General features: G+C 37.8%; 2 protein-coding genes and 1 long non-coding RNA gene across 3 annotated transcripts; all 3 read left to right on the top strand.

Annotated features, from left to right (window-relative positions):
• Window positions 1-1,381: 1,381 nt before the first annotated feature.
• Window positions 1,382-4,429, top strand: mrps2 (mitochondrial ribosomal protein S2). The gene is made up of 4 exons (XM_053339813.1): window positions 1,382-1,429; window positions 1,625-1,741; window positions 2,275-2,395; window positions 3,125-4,429. Exons 1-4 carry the CDS (start codon window positions 1,405-1,407, stop codon window positions 3,669-3,671), a joined length of 810 nt encoding a protein of 269 aa, XP_053195788.1. The 5' UTR covers window positions 1,382-1,404; the 3' UTR covers window positions 3,672-4,429.
• A 747-nt stretch (window positions 4,430-5,176) lies between these two features.
• Window positions 5,177-6,901, top strand: LOC128380602 (uncharacterized). The gene is made up of 3 exons (XR_008323491.1): window positions 5,177-5,195; window positions 5,650-5,734; window positions 6,292-6,901. It is a non-coding gene; the product is annotated as an uncharacterized LOC128380602 (long non-coding RNA).
• Window positions 6,902-10,400: 3,499 nt separating this feature from the next.
• Window positions 10,401-16,742, top strand: dipk1b (divergent protein kinase domain 1B). The gene is made up of 5 exons (XM_053339812.1): window positions 10,401-10,510; window positions 11,464-11,598; window positions 14,720-14,827; window positions 15,424-15,600; window positions 15,868-16,742. The coding sequence occupies exons 1-5, from the start codon at window positions 10,442-10,444 to the stop codon at window positions 16,678-16,680; spliced, it is 1,302 nt and encodes a 433-aa protein (XP_053195787.1). The 5' UTR covers window positions 10,401-10,441; the 3' UTR covers window positions 16,681-16,742.
• Window positions 16,743-19,107: the final 2,365 nt, after the last annotated feature.

Raw genomic sequence — 19,107 nt, 5'->3', positions numbered from 1 at the left:
GACCATGAAATAAATGACCGGGTAGGGGTCTGATGCATGTCCTGCTCTGCTTTGCCCAGGTCTTTGTCCAGTGCCATTGACCCTGGCATCACCTTCAGACCTTGTATAGCTCTTACCACAGAGGAGAGAAGCAGGACGTTCAACAGGAGCTACCTCACTGAAAAATACAAGAAGGTACAATTATGTAGAAACATACGTTTTTAGTAGACACAATTTATATCCCTTTAAACCATTCAGCAACATGTTACCTACACGCACTCGCCCAGCATTTGCAGAAAAACTCAATATTGTTTGTTTACATTGACTGTCAAATCCAGAGAGTTTGAAATACTGTATGTATTACACAGTGCTTGCAGGCAACAGCTGCTCTGGGTAGTGTTCGCGTGCAGAAAAAGACTGTGCAACATGTCAAAAGAAAGCTTCAGTTCATTGTGGTGAGCAGGTATGTGATTGGATCCAAATAGCTTTGTCTCTAAAATTGATCACAGTGACATAAGACTGTTTTCATCTTTATGTTTTTCAGGAGAAATGAAGCAGTCACCCAGCAAGGCATAACTAAATAATATGTAATTCTACATATCAAACATTCATGGAGATGATTTGATTTTGATATTACAATGTGATGGCTTATGAATTATTATTTTGAATTTTGTAAAGGTTTTTTTTTTATGTGGTTTGATGTTGCAGATGTTGGCAACTTTTGGACCTTTTTTTTATTTTAAGTCTTTTTCTTTTAGTTCTGAACTTGTTTTGTAATGATACAAATTATATATTAAGGAGATTCTACAAAGTATTTAACATTAAATGGCAGACAGTATTTGTTCACATTGACAGGGGCATTTCTTCATCTATTTTACACCCTAAATTCTAGGAACTACCTGAGTTTTCTGCCATGTTTCTTTAATATATTGTCTTATTGTTTTTGTCTTCTTTCAATGTTGCTCATGAATAATCAGCACTCAGCTGGGTTTCAGGCTTAGTTAGTTTCAATTCTCTAAAACTCATATTTGCATATCCTGTACCAGAGAAATAGTTTACTTTTTTTGTCATAATACAGCTGTTATTGTGAGAAGAATATTTGTTCTCTAACAGTAGTTATTTCCTCACATTAATATTGGTTATGTCGTTAGTGTTGTATTTTCAAATAAAGTTATTGTATCAAAAAAGTCATTTGACCTCATGGGTATTATATATATATAGTGTTATAGTGTTGACTATTTAAATGACTGACTTAAATATACCCTCCTCACCCTTCTCCAAGACACAACTGATGGAAAAAATATATAAAAACACCTAACACAACACTAGGTGGCGATAATACTCGGCCTGGTTGTTATTAAATCGAAGAAGAAGTAAGACACGCATGCGTACTTTGCTGACCTTCCCTGTCGTAATACAGCAAGCATGGCAGCACGGACACTGACCAGAGGTATCTTCTTCTCATTATGTATTTTTTCATTATCCAACAAAGTGAATTCTTTGTGTTTCATATCACAATTGTTTGAAATAATGCTGGTATTGTTTTGCATTCTCGCTTGTTATTCTAAACGACAAAAAGTTGCAACTTAGCTTACAGTTAGCGTTAGCCAGCTGGTTAAAGTTGATATTTGTGTCTCATATTAAGGATTATGGGGGCTACGGCAATCCAGGGCTGCTGTGATGGGGTTTCCCTGTGGTGGACAAACCTATACCACTGCAGCGTCCATCAAAGTACCCCAAATCCAGACTGAAGACGTTTCAGGTGAGCTAATGGGTGTAGCAGAGGTGTATGATACATAACCTCTGTACTGTGATTTGTTCTGCAGACTTTGAGCAATATTTTGTCTGTAAATATAAATACATTTGCTCAAATACTGTATATAAGTGAGGTACATTTGATGTTACTTTATACTTCCACTCCACAACATTTCAGAGGGAAATATTGTACTTTCTGCTTCACTAACTTAGATTTATTTGACAGCTGTAGTTACATTTCAGATGCAGATGTGACACAATGGATAATATAACAAGCTTTTAAAATACATTGTTAATGACCCTTTGGAGGGTCCTCACCCCTATGTTGGGAACTGATCTCATCTGTATTAATAATCTAATGATGTCATATATAGTAATATATCAGTCAGATGGACCAAACCACTACTTTCACTGCAATAAAGTAAGAACATTAAGCTGCATGCCTGCATACTTTTACTTGAGTAGGATACATTTTCTTTTGCATTGCTGTATTGGTACTTTAAGTAAAGGATATTTCTTCCACCACTGTCCTTCATACAGACAAAGTGTTGGGCCTCCCACTGCAGAAGCCGGACTTTTTCCGTGTGTCTGAGCTCTTCTCGTTGAAAGACCTATTTGATGCCAGAGTGCATCTTGGTCATAAAAAAGGCTGCAGGCACAGGTTGGTATGACTTTTATCCATAGCTCTATAAAAATGTTTTTTACTAATTCATTTTGTTGCTCAAACGGTGTGTCATAGGAATTAACAGTAAATATGGGGGTGGGAATTTTTGATGTAGTCTAGAGCTGCAACAACTAGTCAATTACTCAGTGAGTCTATCGCCCCACCTCCCACCCCCCTTCCAGGACGGACGGACAGACAGACAGACATGTAATACATATTGTGTGTACAGAATAGACAAACAAAGCCAAATTGCAGAAATACAGCATGGAAAAACAGGTTGACAAAATTATATTGGATTTATAATATATATGAAGAATATGATCAGGAGAACATTGAGCAACTTCCAGGTGCCATCATAAACAAAATGGGATCTAAGCCACAATACCTGCATCATCGTGGAGATTTGGGAAGAGAACAGACTGCACATACACACAGTGGAAACTCATATCACATCATTCATACCCAGAGGAACAGGACACAGGAAACCACACATGTAGGGGAGACAGAGGGATAATAAATGTACTATATATGTTTTTGAGCTTTTTCTCAAATACCCCAAATGAAGGCAGTAATGGAAACACATTTCAATAAAGAAAAAAAACTTTGCACATAAATACTCTTGTTTGCTTTGGATGCAAGTTCATGTTCAGTGTCTTGTTGCGTTGTCAAAATAAATCCCATTTTAAGGTTTTTTTTTTAACCAGAATGTAATTTGCTTTTTACTAGGCTTATGGAGCCGTACCTCTATGGCTGCCGTTTGGACCATGATATAATCGATCTCGACCAGACAGTGGAGCACCTTCAGCTAGCCCTGAACTTCACCGCCCATGTAGCATACCGTGGCGGCGTCATACTCTTCATCAGCCGCCGGCGTCAATTCTGCCACTTGGTGGAGACCACCGCTAAGGACTGTGGAGAGTACGCCCACACGCGGTACTGGCAGGGTGGCTTGCTTACCAATGCCCACACCCAGTACGGCCCAGGAGTTCGTTTACCAGACGTCATCATCTTCCTCTCAACTCTCAACAATGTGTTCCAGCAGCATGTGGCCATCAGAGATGCGGCCAAGATGAACATTCCCACAGTGGGGGTGGTGGACTCAAACTGCAACCCCAGCCTGGTGACATACCCCGTGCCTGGGAATGATGACACTCCGGTTGCCATGGAGCTGTACTGTCGCTTATTCAAGATGACTATTAACCGAGCCAAGGACAAAAGAAGACAGATGGAGCTAGTGCACGGCCTGTCGGCACCCTCCTCACCAAGCTCATGACATTATACATTCTTAAATTAAAGACTTTAAATAACGCAGTTACGAGTCCAGACTGTCTGCTGCTCCCCTTCATCTTGCATCTGTACTTGGAAAAGATGTTTGTTTTCAGGGCCACAGTGCTGTCTTGTGTCATGGATGAAGATGTGTGTATGTCACTTATAAATGAATCTTGTTTCTGTGACATATATGCTATGGTCTTTTTCATTTAATATATTTCTTACAGTGTACCTTTTTAAGATGCTTTGCAGCTGTGTACGTATTGTTACTGCTGTGCACCACTGATACAAGAATGACTGTTTACACGGACCGCCATTGTTTGACTTTTAACAATCCCATATAGACAGGACTTTGTGTTACTGTTGAATTCATGTTAATGCTCCTAGGATGTAGAACGTAACCTGGATAATAACTAAAATGCATTACATGACAGCAGATCAATGTGGTGTAACGCTGAGATTATGTTTGTACCATTTCTCCAAAAAAAGAACCAAAGAGAGAAACTGTACAATAGAGTGCTTAAACATCTTAAATGAGTTTTAAATAATCTGGCAATTTAAATTTACAAGCAGACAGGTTATTGTTATTCTAATAGGATTCATATTTCTACAATGCACTCTTAATCAAACAGTGTTTACACATGGAATTTATTCCCACAGGTAAGAATACAAACACCTTTCCTAAAGGTCTTAAAGATAAACAAGCTGTGTTGTCATTTCTGTTTAGAAGATCACTAACGGTTTGAATTCTGTAAAAGGTAATATTCCTGTCTTTTTGCACAAGGCATATTATTACATAGCTCTTTTTTTTTCACCAATTCAGTGGTTGTACATTCTTAACATGTTTGGTTCAGCTCTCATCTTTCTCACAATCACAGGCAACATAAAACATTAAATATAAAGGCAATGAATATACATGATGGAATCCTATTTACTGAAGAAGTCTGAAATTGAGCAATGTACATTATGAAATTGCATGGTAGACACATACCAACAGTACCATTTTATTAAGCAGTCTTCTATAACTTCACTCACCTGTTGCATTATTAAAAATTGACATCTAAATTGATGTTTTTATGATGCCACCACTCATCTATGAAAACAAGGCAATGTCATACAGTATAACACAAGAGTGTCAAATTAATTTTAATTCAAGGACCATATAAAACATAATTTAATCTCAAGTGGGCCAGAAAAAATATTGCATAATTACCTTTAAATAATATAACTTTAACATAATAAACCATCTATTTACCAAACATATGAACACATTTGACCCATTTTTACATCCAAGAGCAGTAAAAATATGTCTTCTTTTAGCCTGAAATTTGATGGCTATGGTATAGAGACTAAATATGTGAGGAAATACTGTTATAGATCCGAATATGAACAGTATGTGAGGTTTAATAAAAGACGCTTATTACTCCACTACACCATTTGTGAACTAATTAAGTTTGATCGCGCTCAGCTTCCGTAGTTATAAAGTCTCGACCTTGCCTGACGGTCACACACGGAGAAAGCGAAAATGGTGAGATAAGTGGAGTGCAGAAACGATAAGTGACTTTTCCACCGTAGCATTTTAGTCACACAGGGTCACATGTAACCCATTAAAACACCAGTTTTGTATGTTTAAAGATTAAAACGTGCTAAGACTGAAAAACTGTACTTGACCGAGCAGATTTCCGCTTGTCAGTGTAAATAATGTTTGCAAAAAATATGATTTCAGATTACCGTAATACTCCTACGAAGTGTTGCTTCTTTTTTATTAGTAGTTTACAGTTTATGTGCAACTTGCCTTCGACTTAGTAACTGAAGCAACTGGCTTATTGACTGTTTTAGGCCTTTAACTCATGGATACTAAATGTCGATGGCTCAATGGACTATCTTTGGTCTGTAAAATTGTCTTAATGGTCATGTTTTGTATTAAAATACTTGTTTCCCCTCCCTGTTTTCTAATGTATAGCTGCCTGTTTTACATGCAGGGACATACACAGTGGGAAGGTGCACGACTGCCCCCATCAGGCAGGTTGATGTCAGTGCCTGAACAACACTGCAGTCTAGAGAATGGTAACTGGATTTTTTGGGAAACTTTCTTCACTAACTGGACACATTGTGGGGAAATGAAATATGTGTGTGTGTGTTTTTGTGTGTGTGCCCCTTGAGACACAACTCTGACTCACGTGTCTTTGTTGTGCAATGATTGGGCATAAAGAAACTGGCTCTCGATAACTCAATTCCTACTGTTCAGTGGGCTTTGGGCATGGAACCGAGTCAGATACTTTCACTTCATCACAGTGCTGTTAATTTAAAGTGTTAATTTTATTTATTTTATTTTATACATTGATTCTGTTCAGCTTGTGTTCAGGTGGCAGGCAGTAACAGGTCTATATCATCATTTGCATTAAATTCCTACAACAGTGGGGATTTGGAGCAACTTTCATAAATACTATTATTATTTTATTATTACATATTTAAATGTATTTATTTATTTACCAAAATATCAACTGTTTATCTATTATCTTATGTTTTTTTTATTTTATTTATACTGTTATGATGATGGATGTCTGTTTCAAATATGGCCAAGTTAAAAAAATCAACCATCTAATACTGATTTGTCTTCACAGGTGTACTATAGTGCTCAAAGTGTCCAAACATCATGCCGCCTAAGTATTTGAGGAAAACATTTGAAGCAGTCTACAGATATTTACAGTACACCTCAGAAGCCACGGTTAAAAGTGAGCATTTTTCGTCATGAAACAAATGCTTCAAGACACGCCTAAAATCACTCAGGTATGTATGGAGAAAGCAGTTTTGTGCTATTTGTGTTATTTTGATATTTTCTTTATTGTATTAAATAAAAGGTCAACTATAATCACATTAAGTCAGTAAAAGAGTTAAAAAGTGTGACTGAGCAGTTTCAGGCAAAACAATACTTCCATCCAAGTCCTTCCTCTGCTGAATGACTTAATGGGACGACTGCTCATTAAGGTCTCTCCAGTGTGGGCTGTTGTTGTATTAAGACACCTGTATAATACGCTTGCATTTAAAATGATCTGTCACGTCTCTCCCCAATGTGGAATCACAATCCCATCATTGTCGAGCGTCACCTAAAACATTTTAACGAATAAACATTTCTTAATGATCTCTATCATAGCGATATTCATATTACATCTGAAATACCAGATGTTAAGTTGGCATTCCTCTTAAGTGGTCAGGAAACATGCACCCTTTAAAAAGCACTATGAACTATCAGATCTGTTAATTGAAAGAAATTAAGCATGGTCGCTTGTTCTCATTGGACTAACAGATGTACGGCCATGGTAAGGAAAGCCAAATCAGAATATTTTCTGGACTTATTTTCAAGCTCATATTCAAATCTAGACATCTTCTGTAAGGCTGTAAATTCAAATAAAATATAATAAATAAATTATAAAAACTTTTCTTCATGTACCTCTCAAATCAATGTCAATGACTGTTTGTTATCTGACCATAAAGAGATCAGCTTAGCTTTTAATAAACATGTTATAGCAGCTGGTTACTTTATTAAGAATGGGGAATTCTCCAGTTGGCCAAGGCACACCAAAGGGTAAGTCAAAATCTCACCTACATTCATATCTGTGCAAAATAGCCTCTTTAACATGTTATCGTGCATTAACACTTATTTTAATTTCATGCCAAAACATTTTAAACAACTATATTATTCATGAAATAATTCAAGAATTCATTTGAACTTGTGTAAAATTACATCAAAGCAGTAACACAGCCATTTAAACCAGATGGGTAACAATAAAAATGAGGTAATGGAAAACAAAAATGTATATTTGTGTATGTTTATCACGTTATAATGTAATCAGGTTTCACATTATAGTGTTAACGTTTCAGTGTCATGTTATAACATGAAACTGGATGAGGAAACTGTGAGGAGAACAGTTAGGAATATGGCCCATTTACACAATTTGATTAAGTTGTACTTCATGCTTGTGTTGAGACATGCTGAGATTCTGTTGTTGAGCACAGTGGATGATATTATGATAAGCATGCTTACACTGAGATGGATTTTAAAATGCATGGGTCTATATACAGAGGATCTTAAACATTTGTATATTATTGTATGTGTTTTTTTCTGTCTTTGTAATTGTCTCAATGTCATCGTAAATGAGGGTCACCCTCAATGATTCCTTTTTCTAAATAAAGGTTTACCAAATAAAGGTGTATCAATACACTCAGTCATGTTTTGTTAACCATGAGTTACCTCTTGATTGATGGACTTCCTTGGAATAATGTTGATCAGTTTGATAATCAAACCACCTCAACCAAACCTATTTAATACACACATGAACATTATCACTCAATGAAAAAACAAGTTTTTCTCAAGAAATATACTTAAGTAGTTATTACTTACTGGCACAATACCTTGGAAAACAAATGCAGTTTGCTTGGAAAGGGCAAAGCATAGCTTTACCAGTATGACCTCCTGCCATGGAGAAGGTGGCTGCTGACAGTGTACAACATACCATTAACAGAAGTGGAGGGAATGGAGAGGAAGATAAATAAACATCTCTGCAAGTGCCTCACGTCAATCAGCCTGTAGCCTACATAAGATCTGGACAGCTCCCCCTGTTCTTGCTGGTGAAGGAGTTCAAAGTAGCCAAATGCAGATTCACCATGGCTGTATCTGAAATTACTCACTACTCCCTAGTCACTAGGGATCCCAACATAGAGAAGTATAGGGAGCTCAATGGAGCAGAATGGAAAAAAACACACCTTCGGACACTACTCATGTCATGTCTTATAGTATACTATAATATATATACATGTGTATGTATTGTAATCTGGTGTTCATGATGGCCAGTAACACCCTGAAACAATTTTTGCCCACTTGCAGTTTCACCCACCAATTCATTAGGGAAAGAAAACTGCTCACTCTGTTATTGATATCCCTACAATGCAGCATGTTGTTCTGGATTATCCATTGTCCTGCATTAAGTCTTCCTCATTGCCTGATGGGTAATATCAGTCACCCCCATCCCTCTCTGAGAAGAAGGTAGATGATATCACTGAGTTCTTTTGTTAACAGCAAAGAATTTCCGCTCGTCATTGTTCATAACTTTGTAAAACTGTCTTTTTGGTGTCATATGAGAGCACAGACTCAACAGTAGACATAAGGGAGTGAATTTTGCACCTACTTTCAAATTTGGCTTTGGAGTGGTGTGCCAGTATCAGATGAATTAATGTTTCGGCAAACATCCTTATAAAAAAAACATCTTCAGTTTGTTTTTTGCACACACTGCTTACCCTTTTTTCCCTCTTGAGTCTCATTTTCTAAATTATTTGCTTCTTCGATAAGCCGACAAGCTATGTTTTCGCCTGCAACCTCGATGTCGAGACAGGATTCAGATTCCATGAAGCTCATCTCTGATTATGTCCTTAACAAGTTTATTTGTGTAGGTCATGAGGTCATATGAGACAGTCTCTGGATTGTCTTCTGAGTATGGGTCATCTATGTCCTCTGTAACTGCATTATCCCTCTGTATTCAGTAGTGTTACTATACTGGGTGTCTGATTCGATCTTGGCTTATGAGATCGTGGAATGCACATACTTTAATTCTTAGTCGTGAAGTTTCAGCATTCCACAAGCATGATCAACCACAGTGTTCAGTCTGCAGGGTGGAGTGACATGCTGGTTTGCAGCAGACTCCACAGTAAGAGCACCAGGGAGGACTGAATTTACACTCTCTTTGTTCTCTTTTATCATCATTTGTGTCAAGATGTCTGTGCTTTTGGAGTCTTCTGGAACTTCCAGAGCCTTACCAAAACTCTGACTCAGTTTTGGCCACGTTCTGGAAAAGCTCCTCCTCAGAGACTCAGAGCTGTATATTTGCTAAAAATACAAGTCAGCCGGAAATGCTAAAATCACACAAACATAACAAGGGTGATAAAATACGTCAGTTAGTATTCCATCACCATTTAAAAAAAATCCTACTCTTTTATCTGCAACAAAGAACTCTTTTCAAAATATTTGTCTACCTATCTATCTGGATGCATCTTGGAGTTCAAACCAAGACAAAGATTGAAAGTACATCTTGGGGATTTCATAATGATATTAGTTGTTGATATAATGTATTGCAATGGTGAATAAATTGGAATTGCAAATAAAGTGTCCCACATTCCCTCTCATCTCTAATCCACCTATGTAATGTAGGCAGCAGAGTGTCTGCCTGTGTCCCCTCAGTGAGGACAGGAAACGCAGGCTTTTTTTTTTGTCGGAGGTACAAAAACATGGCCCAGCTGAGATCGCTCATCTTTCCCTTTAAAGAAGCGCAGTGATGAGTAGCTGGGAAACAGAGGCTGTATGGTCATCAGGAGGACTCACTGACTATTTATATGTCACATTTATGATTTATGTCGAGAAGGACACTGATTCTTATATTCAACGGATTTGCTTGTGATCGACGCTGGACGCTGAAGAGGAGCTCCAGTGATTTTCTGGCCTGTATGGAGCACAAATCTGAAGAGCGCACTGTTATTTTTCTCCGGCAAATGATTTTTTGATCCAAAAAAAAAAAAAAAAATGGATTATGAAACCAATTTGTAGAAGTCATTCACGCTTTGTCAGCCCCGTGCGCTGAGGAAAGATATCATGGCTTATGCTGCGCGTAATTATTAAAGCGAGTTTGGGTTATTATTTGCGACGCATGGCGTAGGTTGCAATGAGGATGTGATCAGACAGGAATCCCTGCTTTCTCGATCCGCTGCCTCCCAACAGAGTCGCTCATGATGCCCAGGGCTTTGCGGAGACTGGTCCATTTGGTGCTTTTCTGCCCTCTGTCCAAAGCCTTGCAGGTAGGAAGGAGAGGCGCTGCAGCTGCTTTTAATGCTATAAAACACGGTTTACCTACATGAATGTCAAACTACTAGGGCAAAATCTATCGTCGATTGTTTCCTAGTTCAGTGCACATTAATCATAAGATGTCAAATCTTAAAAAAAAACAAAAACATAATCTATCTTGGGTTTCTTCTAAGGTCAGCTGTTCATTCATTCATTCATTCAGTCAGTCAGTCATTCATTGTTGTATGGCAGGCCTCAGTGGTGGAAAGTAAGTGCATTTTACTCAAGTACAGTTTAACTTAGATTTTATTTGTATTTTTTCATTATATTCTACTCCACTATGTACAACAACTTCAGTTACATTACATAAAATATGAACAATTATTTTTATGGTATTGTTGTAGATGATTATATTAAACTAGATCCCTACAAATGTATTGGTCAGTCGATATTATCGGTTGATATCCTATCACAGATATAGGTTACTGGTATTGGAGTAGCCTATATGTTGTGGTTATGGGCCAGTATTTGTATATATTATATGTTTAAGCCATATAGGCAGCATTTTATGTGTATTTGACCCTGTTTCTTAATTCAAGTTTGATATAAGTACATGTTTACTTATAGTTATGAAATTCCCAGTGATGTTTCAGTGCACTAATTTTATACAATTAAGTTTAATGTCAAACTGTACTTTATCACAAGTGTTATAACCACATTTTTTTGGGATCACTGCAAAAATATGTATAAAAATGTATATATTCTGCACATATGAGATTATTAGCTGATTGTTGAATATTAGTATCAATATTGGCCCCAAAAATATCTGTCGGGCCCTACATACAGTAGTTAGACTAACTATTCTACTGGTATGCTGCTAGTATTATTTTTTTTACTTTAAATACATTTTGTTGCTAATACCTCTGTATTGTTACTTACTGTGTTTTCTTCTGTCCCCCTTCCAAAGAGTCGTCTGCCAGCCATCAAGGTGAAGTACCTTCTCCTGGCATGGCTGGGCATCCTCATTGCCAGCTGGGTCATCTACATGCAGTATGCCTCCTACTCTGAGCTCTGTCGGGGGCATGTCTGCCATATGGTCATTGTAAGTATTGTCTCTCAGATTCATGAAAATCAGTGTTATAACTTCATCAGTATGACAGTGACAAAACAATCGCCATATCAGGTAGAGCTGCAACGATTAGCTAAACCAAAGATCTTTGGATTTTATACTGCTGATCAGACAACACAACAGTCTCTAATAATTGAAGAGGGGCATTTTACTCAATAGTAAAAAAAATATTATTTGTTGCAGCCCTAATATAAGGATAATCCTGGAAGTTGAGGTGTCAAAAATTAAGGTTACTTCATGTCATTATGTCATCATTCAGCTGCTCAAATACACCAGTATTTCAGTGTGGTTATGCTTTGCCCAGCCCCATTGATAAAATATTATGTTACTCAATTAAATATTCACTTAGCGGTGTCTAACCGCAGTGTAAGATCCACATAACAAATGCATCACAGGGCAAATCCATTACAGACACAAACAGGGCAACTATAATTACACACAATCAAATCAATACAACAGTGTTTATTGAACTGGAAAATACACTATTATGTGTTTATAATTTGGTGGTTTTATACAATCTTGAACAATGTTCGGGGCAGATTTCAAACCAGCTAATTTCAGATCTGCAAACAGTCCTAAGGCAGAAGAAGAACAGGCGGATGAAGATTAAAACAGGCTAAATAGAACACGAAAACAATTTTCCAGCTGCTGCAGTAAATTGCAGGTTTCAAAACAAATAGAAATGTAGCAGGACAAATGGACAGGAGGCTTTTTTGAGGAAGATGAGGGACAGTTTGGGGACTGCTTGTGTTGGCCTCCCATTTCAAACAAGTTCTTTGACGCTGGGCAAAGATACAGCCTATAGCTTAACTAGTCTCCTGCTGTGTTCAGCTGTTTCCAGAGGTTTCAGCTGTTGACAACAGAACAGGCATTGACATTTAGTGAAACTCAGAGGAACACGATGGTGATTAACAGGAAAACTAATTAAGACATGATGAAAGATCAATGACGGAAACTCAATATAGTTAATAATGAGGTCCACACAGTAATGTGTGTGATGAGGTACAGTTAGTGAACACTTGTGTTTGCCATAGTTTTTCATGTTGTTAAAGGAATAGTTTTTTTCATTTTTGCTGAGACTTACATATAAAGGTTTATATCACTCTCATGCCTGTCTGGTGAAAATGAAAGCTACAGCCAGCAGCTGGTATACACAAGAAGGCAGAAACAGCTAGCTTTGCTCTGCCCTAGGCAATTTATTATAAAGTGCAAACTACAATGATTGACCTATATCAGTACAAACAGTGCCAGAGTGCACTTTTTGTCTCATGTGTTACTGAGTTTTCATACTCAGTCTATGTGAGTGTGAAGGCTGACATGTCATGTTATTTTTACTTGACTGCTGTTCATGTTTTATCACTAGAGTCCATTAGTCTGCACTTCTGCAAACCTGTAATGACTGTCCCACAGTAAATTAAATCACATCAGATTCCAATATATATTAACAATGTGTTTATAGGCATAAATGTATACACTGGAACGTTTGTGTATTCTGAGATCAAATTAGCCTTACTAAGTAAATGCCATTAATAGAGGTGATGGGGGTCCTTGTATCAAAATGCATTCCAATATTTATCAGAAGTTCATTTAAAGCTTTAATATACTAGTACTAGTGGTGTACATATGGTAGCCTGTGCTGTTAAGTAAGCTGTGAGACAATATCACTGGTATTTGCAATGTAGAGCTTTTTGAGTTGATTATAATTTTTTGCCACATTTGGACTTGACCTCTTTATCTATCTTCCATAAAATGTCTAATTAAGTCCAAATGATTGGATAAATAGTGGGGTCTAAAAGTCTGAGACCACTTTCCCATTCAAGTGAACAGGGCTGTGCAGAGACTTTTGGAGGGGCAGGTGCTCAAAGTTAAAAGGGGGTACATGGAGCACGAATTTGAAACAAACCAAAGCATATTCATAAAGAATGTAACAATGAATCACAACATACCATATCATTGTCTTCCTCTTTGTTATATTTATACTGTAATAGTCCAAAATGATGTGAATATGCATGTACATTGCATAGTTTTAGTGAAATAACATAGCATATGCCTCATTACCTCTAGAAATATAGGAAACACACTGCAACTTACTTGACAGTAAAATGATACATCTCTCTAATGCACTTTGCCAGTGACTAAAGAAACATATTGAAACAAAAACAAACCTGACATACTTTTCCCCCTCACCAGGCTGTGTGTGGTTAACTAGCGGCTATCACGTATAAGAGGGGTGTCAGACGCACACACACAGGAAGGATGCTCATTTCACTTAGTGAGTCATCTTGCAGGAATACATCGTGCACAAACCTACTCACCGGGCCATCAGTTGTTTAATTACTACTCGGGTCTTCGGTTTCTAGCAGCAGTCACCACCGTCTCTAGCAGCTTAGCAACAGCGTTTAGCTGCAGGGCACGTCAGGGCAGTGAGGACAGGTCTACGTGGATCATGTGACTGACCGAGGGTAGATCATAATTATTATTATTTGTTAAATAAATATTATTCTTGAAGAGCTACACAGACAGACTTTCACACACACACTTACAGAAAAAAAACACAGAAAAAAAATTGACCAAAGGGCACTTTGGTCATCAAGGGGCAAAGGGGCAGGTGCTCCAGCACCCTCCGCTCTCCCCTCTGCATGTGCCTGCAAGTGAATGGTAAAGATATTTTGGGATGTTGTGTGTCATCTGGCTGTGGTAAGAGGATGTACAATCCAGTAAATGTGTCTCTTTGCATGTGTGGAATTATGTGTAGTTACTTTTGATTGTAAACCATCCTGTATAGGCGCCTTTTAGAGGAGGGCAATATGAGATTTGGGATTTGGCATGTAGTGGATAGTCAAAGAATACGATGACATGTTAGAAATAAATGGCACACATGAACAGAGGAAGTGGAGGCAAAAGTAAGGTTAGAGGACAATATCTGCACAGGTTCTTGTGTTATTTACAGATGTTGGAGGGTGAGGTAAAACAAAAGTGAAATATTTGATGTGTGAACCTCGTCATTACCTTTGCAAGAGGATGGAATACTTGAGAGATCGCCCACTTTGTTTCCTGTGGTTCACTATCTGAATTTCCTGTTTCCTTTTTGCAGTGTGATCACTACAGAAGGGGGATAATATCAGGTTCATCCTGCAAGGCATTGTGTGACCAGAGAACTCTAACCCTGCAGCGTTGCATGTCCACCTCCTCTACACATCAGGTAAAATAAACATACACAGCACACATACTAACCAGAAACACAAGCAGTTTGCACATTAAAAATGTTGTATTCAAATAACTTAATTAAGTGTGGCACAAGTTTTATTAATGCTAGTTTTTTAAATAAATGCTTTTAAAACATTAGCACATAACTCTCAAACTGTTACATATTCAATGTGGGATCATCTTCCACACACACATACTTAACTCAAGGTTAAATATAATGTCAATAACATGATATTCTCAGCTCATAAGGGACATTTAGCATGTTTTTCCAGAAGAAAATAAAACTTAAGTAAGAGGAAAGAATCAGTAATGATAACACCAAACACTGGACCACCTGAAATGTCTGGTCCATATTTGGTATCGCAAAGGATAAGTTTACTGCAAAAGTATTTTTATTTCATGTGAAAGGGATTGTGCTCATTGAATAACAGCTAACTGTAAACCAGTGTGTAAAATGCTGTATAATTGTGGCAGCTGTAGTAAATTATAAATGCCTGTAATAACAAACCAACCCTGAACCTGTAACCTTGTATAAAAAACCCACATACAGTACAAGCATGCAGACTGTTCTCACACCTTGCTCCTCTGCAGGTGTACAGTGGGCTGTGGAAAGAGAGACCTATTGTGATTAAGTGCAATATCGAGGATCAAATGAAGACTGATGGGACTCCGGACTCTGTGCTGCGACAGGAGATGAGCTTGTTTGACAAACCCACACGTGGAACCTCTATGGATGAATTTAAAGAGATGTTGCACAGTTTCCTAAAGGTATTGTTTCTAAGTTACTTACAATATATCATAATAAAATATATTGTATGGAACAACCCATTCAACTCCAGATCAACTTTTGTGTCAAAATCAATTAAATCAATCAACAATTCAGTTGATTAATTGCTTAACCCCCCCCCCCCCCCCCCCCCCTGCATGTGCCTGGTAACAAGTATGTGAATCAATCTGTACAATTCATCTTGGATATATTTGTTCATACCACAATTACCACACAATAACCAAATAGTGTCCACCCTCTTCCTGCAGGCTAACCTTGGTGAGCAGCCATCCTTGAACACTTTGGTGGACAGGATCATTACTCTGGCTGATGTCAACCAGGATGGTAAAGTGTCTCTGGCAGAGGCCAAGTCTATCTGGGCTCTTCTCCAGATCAACGAGTTCCTCCTGATGGTGGCGCTGCAGGAGAAGGAGCACACCCCTAAACTGCTAGGCTTCTGTGGAGATCTGTATGTGACAGAACGTGTGGGCCACAACTCCCTCTACAGGCTAGAGGTGCCTCATTACCTGGAGGCTCTGGTCCCAGAGGCCTTGAGCTCCAGTCTGAACCACTGGCTCGCACCAGCATGGCCTCGCAGGGCTCGTATCACCATCGGCCTGCTGGAGTTTGTGGAAGAAGTCTTCCATGGCTCCTATGGGAGTTTCCTAATATGTGATGCCAGTCCTCGCCATGTGGGCTACAATGCAAAGTACGACTGCAAGATGGCCAATCTTCGCAGTGTGGCATCAGAAGCAGTCGTGCGGGGATATTTGAGGGGGCGCCGCTGTGAGACTAACGCAGACTGTACTTATGGCCGTGACTGCACTGCCACCTGTGATCGACTAGTGAAGCAGTGTAATACTGAGGTCGTACAGCCCAATCTTGCCAAGGTGTGCATGCTTCTACAGGATTTCCTGCTTTTTGGAGCACCTTCAGATCTCCGTGGGGATCTTGAAAAGCAGCTACGCACATGTGTGACACTCAGCGGTCTGGCAAGTCAGATGGAGGTTCACCACTCACTAGTCCTTAACAACCTGAAGACACTACTGTGGAAGAAAATTTCCAACACCCAGTACTCTTGAAAGCAGGTTATCATTATTGAACCTGTATTTCTACATAATGAGTTAATTGTTACATGAAAATATGAACACTTATTACTGATAAACCTTTCCGAAATGTTTTAGAGGTTGGTGGTGTAAATGTATTTTCACTCTACATTGACTGTGAATAACAGGAAACTGTGAATTAATAATTATACAACATGAAACGACAAATGAAGAAAACTAATCATGCTTTTGTTTTCCAATGCTTTATTTTGAGAAGCATATTCACCTATTTAGACATATTATTCTCAGGACATTGACTATAACTTTATTTGTAAAATTCTGTAAGTAAATTGTTTGTTTTTAAGATAAAGAAACCAACGCTGGATCATTTAGAGATTGATACACCTTTTCTCTGTCCTCCATAGAGACAGAATGTCAAATTGTGATGAGGTGTGTCAGTTTTTCTACAACTGTAAATAATGGTAGACCACTGTTGTTACCTGTAATAGGTGTATCTCCATTTGAAGCACAGATCAGATACAAATAATGGATGGAACAATGCAATGATACAGTAGCCCAGGAAATGTCTCTCCTTGCATTCATCTGATATTGATAATGCATTAAAATCAAACGTAAGACTGGAGTTGTAAAGGATAATCAGACATGATTGAACTTGACTTCTAATCTATAAATAAAGTTGGTTCAAAAAATGATTTTTCTTCACATTTTTCTTCATAGCCTGGTTCTGGTGTTTGAAATACAAGTAGGGGTTAATACTACAAAGGGTCATGCTTTATATTATTTTTACTTATGTGTACTTTATTTACTCAGGAAGTCACATTGAGATCGAGATTGCAAACTATGTTAAATGCTATAAAATATAAACTGAGCATTTTTTACTGTTTTTCCCCCCAGGATTTAATCACATTTATGAACAAAATGTTGAGTTATAACACATTATAAATACAGTATACATAAACCTCTCTAGTTTTTGAACAGTTGTCCACATTTTGTTCTCGTGGATATGGAATATAACAAAAACAACAACACGCAAATTCTTGTCTCATTTCCAGCTTCCTGATCTGGACCATGGCTCAGCATTATCCTGAAAGAGTTAGGTGGACAAACACAAACATTACATCATCCCCAGCTATGCTTTACTCTGAAGCTAAATGTTTCCAATTTTGACTATACCAGCTCTACTTTCCAGAAACCAGTAAGTCTGTCTGCAGCATGCTGAACTATCCCATGTAAGTAAGCGCCTGATTTAATAAAAGACATTTACATTTAACATTTAACATTTAACATAACATGTTATCTGAGCCTGCCACTGGCCTAGCTGAGGATCATTCTGGGTGCGACTCTTTGCCACCTGCTGATGCTGGGAATCCAAATTAGGCTGTACGGTGATGTTACACAACCTGGCAGATTGAGGTTTAAGGTCACAGCACCACACCTGCATATGGTTGTATGTCATAACATGGAAAGTACAGTATATGCTAAATGAGTGAATGTATAGGACTTGTCAGCATGTTATTGCCTGGCTGTAAATATTCAATATTCGCTATAAAGTTATCACTGAGCACACATTTAGCAAACCTGACTACAAGAATACCACTGTGGTGATCTGTTGAGTAAAATAAACTGAAGACAATCTGCAAAATAATGGAAGCACAATGTATGAATCCTACATGATGGTGTCAATCATTTCATTATTTCTAAGCATGTAAAATCACTGTAAAATGGTGCTCATCAGCTATATAAAGGTGGTTCATTGTCACAGTTTAGTTCTCCATAAAGTGTTTAATTTTCTTAAGAAGAGGATCTAGATGTTTTTAGTTAACCACTTTTTGATTAATTAGGTTTCCAGCTGTTCTGCAATATTAATGTCAGATTAAGAGATATGTGCATACTTGAATGTGTCTGCTTGTTTTGAACCAGTGACTTCAGATGTAGCCATTTTTGATCATTACATTCTTGGTTGTTCATGTCATTTTTGATGAGTATCAACTTGAACAATGCAGTTTTCTGTTTTTGTATTTGTATAATCATCAGTCTATATCTGTAATTCTGAAAATCAAGGCAGAGTATTTTGGAAAACTCTTTATCTTGTATTCTTTTGCTTTTTCACCCTCTTAAAACTATATTGTCTGTCTTTCTGGACTTTCTCTTTCAGTAAACACTTTTAAAACAACTGTATTAAAAGTATGATTCATTATTGTTATAAAGCTTTATTCATTCAGGAAATCTCATAGATATCAAAGATCTCATTTGCAATAAACACCTGATTACAGATTACACACTACAGGATCAAAATGAGACGGTTCATTTGCATCACAATCACACTATTTAAAACACTTACCAACATTATGATGAATATCAGCTAACTTTAACCCTTAAACAGGCAACTTGCACCAGGGGATACAGACTCTTTAACAACCTGTTAGGAGGGTGATTAGTTAA

The sequence above is a fragment of the Scomber japonicus genome, chromosome 19 (assembly GCF_027409825.1).
Source record: "Scomber japonicus isolate fScoJap1 chromosome 19, fScoJap1.pri, whole genome shotgun sequence".
Classification (NCBI taxonomy): domain Eukaryota; kingdom Metazoa; phylum Chordata; class Actinopteri; order Scombriformes; family Scombridae; genus Scomber; species Scomber japonicus.
Note: the sequence above shows the minus strand (reverse complement) of the source record. Positions and strands in the feature narration are given on the sequence as shown.